Source organism: Tupaia chinensis, unplaced genomic scaffold, assembly GCF_000334495.1.
Source record: "Tupaia chinensis unplaced genomic scaffold, TupChi_1.0 Scaffold000316_1, whole genome shotgun sequence".
Lineage (NCBI taxonomy): Eukaryota > Metazoa > Chordata > Mammalia > Scandentia > Tupaiidae > Tupaia > Tupaia belangeri.
The window spans coordinates 4514056-4516090 of record NW_006159809.1 but is presented as its reverse complement, the minus strand read 5'-3'; the positions used below and the strand labels follow the sequence as shown (position 1 = coordinate 4516090).

The following is a 2035-nucleotide window of genomic DNA, read 5'->3' as shown; positions in this document are numbered from 1 at the left end:
AGGAAAAATGACCAGAAAAAGAGGGAAGCCAAAGAGAAAGGGACCTGAGTTCAATTGAAGTGCCAGCCTGCTCCACCCAGAGATGCACACTCTGTGAGAACCACTGGAACCTATTCCCTATGAATTCATGGCATGATGGGTGTTAAAAATAAACTAATCTGGGACCAGCAGGTGGCATGGTGGTTAAGGTGCTAGACACTCCCACATGGCGAATTGTGGTTCAAGTACTGGACCTGGTGGCTTGCTTTCTCACTTTTCCTCTCTCTCTCTCTCTCCCCGTATCTCTCTCTGGTCAAATTAAAATAAGTGGGGACCAGCAGTAAGCATAATTGCTATGTTGCTGGACTCCCATGTTGTCGACCGCGGTTCGCGTCCCAGACCTGGTGACTTAAAACTCTCTCCAGGCGCGTGTGCGTGCATGCCCAAGATCTCGAGAGGAGAATGGAGGAGAAGGGATTGCGGCGTGGCATGGCCATGCCCCCTGGGGGGTGATTTCTCACTTTCTATCTCTCTGTCTCTCTCTCTGTCTGTCTGGCAAGTGCACATTCCCTATAGCAAAAACCTCTCCAAAAAAAAAAAATAAGTAAAAAATATTAAAATAAATGAAGGAATAAATAAAATTAAATAAATAATTATTTTTTAAAAAAAATAAAAATAATCTGTGGTCTTTAAAAAGAAAAAGAAGAAGAAGAGATTGCAACATGACCATTCTCCAAGGAAGGGGCGCTTTCTCCTCTTCTCACTCTGTCAAGTACATGCACCCTCTAACAAAAAAAAGAAAGCGAGAGAATTTCTTGAATGGGCAAAAGAAATTCTCTAGAATCACGTGGGGTTGTAAACCAAGTTAATGGAGAGGAGAAACGAGGAGACTTTTCAATTAATGCTTTTGTATACTTTTTGATTTTTATAAAGCAAAAAAAATAAACTTCCCTCTTGATTATTTTCTCCCCTTCAAGTCTTGTCTTTACTTCTATCAACCCTTCCTTTATCTGAGTTAACAGTCAGTAATACTGTAAGTGTTTAGTGCCTTTCTAACTTGGGGTCAGAACTGAAATCCTTAGGGCCAGCAAGTGGCGTGGTGGTTAAGACGCTGAATACATGACCAACCACAGCTCGAGTCTCGGACCTGGTGGCTTGCTCTCTCACTTTCCTTTTCTCTGTGTGTCTGTTTTTCTCTGGTCAAATAAAAAAATAATTGAATAACTAAAATTAAATCATTCTTTAAAAAAAATTAAATCCTTTACCTACTGAATTAGTACATCTTTCAATCTAATATCTAAATCGATTTAGCAATTTAAAAAAAAAAAACCTTGCTTTCTCTCTTTCTCGCTTTCTCTCTCTCTCTCTCTTTCTTCCCTCTTTTTCTCTCTTTCCTCCCACCCCTCTTACCCAAATAAAGCTAGTAGGTAGTGTGCTTGGAAGCATTAAAGATGGTCCTCTTACTGACTTAAATAACTGTATCGTCTAAACCTCAACGCTGGTCCCAAAGACATCTGTCATCTTTCCCCTCAGGTAAATTGGAGATCGTGAATGGTGCCAAAAGGCACACCCGAGATGTTGGAATGACTTTCCCAACTCCAAGTTCTAGCGAGGCTAGGTTAGAAGAGGACAGTGATGTGACTTCTTGGACAGAAGAAAAAATTGAAGAGAAAATACTCTTTACCAGTTATCCTGGGGACAAAAAGTTAAAGAAGAACAAACAGAATTCCTGTGAAGGTGAGTCTCTAATTCCAGGTTTTGTAGCAGAAAAACTAATGAATTTTAAGTTTCTTAGACTGCCAAGAGTCTTTGTTTCTAAATGACTGCATGTCAACCCTGCTTAACAATTTTTAAAGTATCTTGACAAATTTTTAAAGTATCTAGCAATATAATTACAGAGTTGTACCTATACTTAAAACAGACTCAAGAATAACCTGGTGGGGCCAGCAGGTGGCGTGGTGGTTAAGGGCACTGGACTCCCACATGGCCAACGGCAGTTCAAGTCCTGGACCTGGTGGCTTGCTTTCTCACTCTCTCTCTCTCTCTCCATCCCTTT

At 40.6% G+C, this 2035-nt stretch overlaps 1 protein-coding gene across 1 annotated transcript in view; it reads left to right on the top strand.

The window, feature by feature from the left end:
* Positions 1 to 2035, top strand: part of ALMS1 (ALMS1 centrosome and basal body associated protein) — a 187109-nt gene that overhangs the window by 175084 nt on the left and 9990 nt on the right. The window contains exon 21 of the mRNA XM_027772964.1: positions 1513 to 1716. Coding sequence (XP_027628765.1) covers positions 1513 to 1716 — 204 coding nt within the window. The remainder of the gene's footprint in view (positions 1 to 1512; positions 1717 to 2035) is intronic.